Source organism: Protomyctophum parallelum (assembly GCF_964188405.1).
Source record: "Protomyctophum parallelum genome assembly, chromosome: 1".
NCBI classification, from domain to species: domain Eukaryota; kingdom Metazoa; phylum Chordata; class Actinopteri; order Myctophiformes; family Myctophidae; genus Protomyctophum; species Protomyctophum parallelum.
The window spans coordinates 60,803,783-60,806,282 of record NC_139697.1 but is presented as its reverse complement, the minus strand read 5'-3'; the positions used below and the strand labels follow the sequence as shown (position 1 = coordinate 60,806,282).

The window sequence follows — 2,500 nt, the reverse complement described above, 5'->3', positions numbered from 1 at the left end:
AGATACTGTCTGACATCCAACCTCCTGGCAGATGGGCAGAACGCTGCTCGCTCTCTGACCTGCTCCCTTTTTTATCTATGCAAGGACGTCATTTGTATTCCCTCCGAACTGGAGCGTTGCAGCGCTCAGGCTGACAAAACTGCCATTGCTTTATGTTCGGCCTCCAGTAGCAGTTGAATATTAATGTGAATCCCTAAATGGAGGGAAGCTGTCGTTATGCATGGCGTGCAGTACTCGGGGTGTTGGGCCGAGAGTCAACAAGACAAGCAGTGTCTGGTGTTATTGTTCTGAGCTACCCGTGCACAAAGGGGAAGGTTTGATACAGTACTGTAGGTAGTCGTCTGATGGTGACAGAGATGGGCACGATGATATGATATCTAGATATCGTGACGGCTGCATGATATAAAAAAGTATCTTGTAAAATATTTGCTCGTCAAATAGATTAAAAAAAACTTCATCCTGGGGGCATGCTGAGGCGTTCCACTTCCAAGGCCAGTGTGGAGATATTATCCTTGGCCTGCCTGGTTGTCTCCTCCCAGTGGGACATACGAACCACCTTAGCTCCTTTCCAAGTGAATTAGAGGCAAGTGAAGAAGCAGAGTCTCTGAACTTCTCACCCTCCCTAAGGGAGATGCCAGCCACCCATCTGAGAAAACTCATCATTTTGATATAACACGCACGCAATGCTTATTCAGTAAAGCCGATTTCTTCCTTCTTCTTGTGTGCAGAGGACATTTTGGATGAGGTGTCAGGGCTGACGGTGGACAGTCTGGATGAGACGGTGTTGGACAGCCCTCAGTTTGTGCCACAGAGCCCTGTAGGACACTTGGATGACAAGAACAGCACTGAAGCTGGACATAAGGTAAAGAAATGTTTCTGATGTTACCCAAGGCAAGGGGGAGCATGTGTAGACATCTATTCCAAACCACTACTCACAATTAAGTATCTTTATTTACGTGTCTTTTTATTTTGATATTATTGTTTTTTAATGCAGCTTTTGAACTCATAAGATTGGGTGTCATTGTTTCATTCTAAATGGTGAATTTGGAATAGACATACTGTAGAGTTTTATTTTCCCCTGTTTAAGAGTGCGGGATATCTTTTTCAAATTAACGACTTTGGAAACCTTCATGGGTTACTAATACTAGGATGGGGAATGGCAGACTGAGCCTTTAATCTGTTGATGGATGGAACAGGATGCCTGCTGTGCACTAGGACGCATTGCAGAGACAAAGACCATGACTTGTTGGTATTGGTATCAGCATGTGACCCCTGGCTCTGTGTGGATGATGAGCTGCATTGTTGCGTTGCCATCTTTCAGGCTGTTGACGAGCTGCTTTTGGCTTCAGGGGAAAGCTGCAATTTTCACATCTCGTTCTGTCAGTGACGTCGTCGCCCATATACATATTTTTGAGTGTGCGTTTCGCACACTCAAAGATATGTATGGGCGATACTTGTGCTCCCATATTTGAAGATAGAAGTATAGTTATTAGAGGTTAGAGAATGACATACACCAAACATGCCCTCACAAGTAGACAGTACAGTATATACAGTAATTAACCAGATAAAAGGCCAAGAGAGCAGCATGAATATTGTAGCAACGTAACTGCAACAATATCCATGATCAATTCAAGTAACCAAATATTAAGTCGCACACTATATCCAATTTATTTCATGACATTTTTATTGTTTTAATATTGACCAAGAGTATTATTTTCTCAATCTTTAAATTACCCCTGGTAAGTAGCTCTGGCAATTCTGTGCGTTATTCCAGATGGAAAGTGCAGTGTAAAAGCTTTTTAGTCTATTTCTGTTCCACCTCTGGGGACCAACATCTGTCAGGTATCGCCAGAGTGCAGGCCATACTGACTGTGGATTCTGGCCGCTCATGTATGGACAGTTTTGGACACAGAACACAGGAGCAATTTATATGAAAACGAACAAATTTTAAATCTGCTGAAATGCTGGTACAGAGATGGCCACTTAACGGCAGCATAAAGAGTACAGTGTTGTATGAGAATTCAGAGTGGTATTGAGTGTCCAACTTCTTCAGCCACTGGTCAGGTGCATTCATAAAGAGCAGATCGCACATCTGTGTGTGGACCAACTTGCATACCTGACTCTGATGCCGGTGTATTATATGAGAGTGTGGCGTGTGCATAACAGATGTGGAACAGTTTCAAGTTCAATCTGTTTCTGGTTATAAAAACAGACATGAAGGGTCAAGATGACCTCATGCAGGTCGTGTGTGTGTGTGTTCTTTCCTAGATTCTTTCTTGTGTGTTTGATATATGTGACCTTTTTAAAGACGGGTCAGTGGATTGGTTGGAATGTGAAGATCTGAGAGAGGAAATGTGTGCGTGCTGCTCTGAAACCAGCCACTGGAGAGGCACTCGTATGTAAACTAGACGTCTTTAGAAGCCCAAGTTAATTCACAAGAGTGCATTTCTAACTGAAAATGACTGAAAAACCCAAATAATTTTCTGATGCAGATGAATGC

At 43.0% G+C, this 2,500-nt stretch overlaps 1 protein-coding gene across 1 annotated transcript in view; it reads left to right on the top strand.

The window, feature by feature from the left end:
* LOC310858665 (rho guanine nucleotide exchange factor TIAM1-like) overlaps positions 1–2,500 on the top strand; it is a 73,388-nt gene that overhangs the window by 48,947 nt on the left and 21,941 nt on the right. Inside the window, exon 18 of the mRNA XM_083764878.1 lies at positions 729–862. Coding sequence (XP_083621004.1) covers positions 729–862 — 134 coding nt within the window. The remainder of the gene's footprint in view (positions 1–728; positions 863–2,500) is intronic.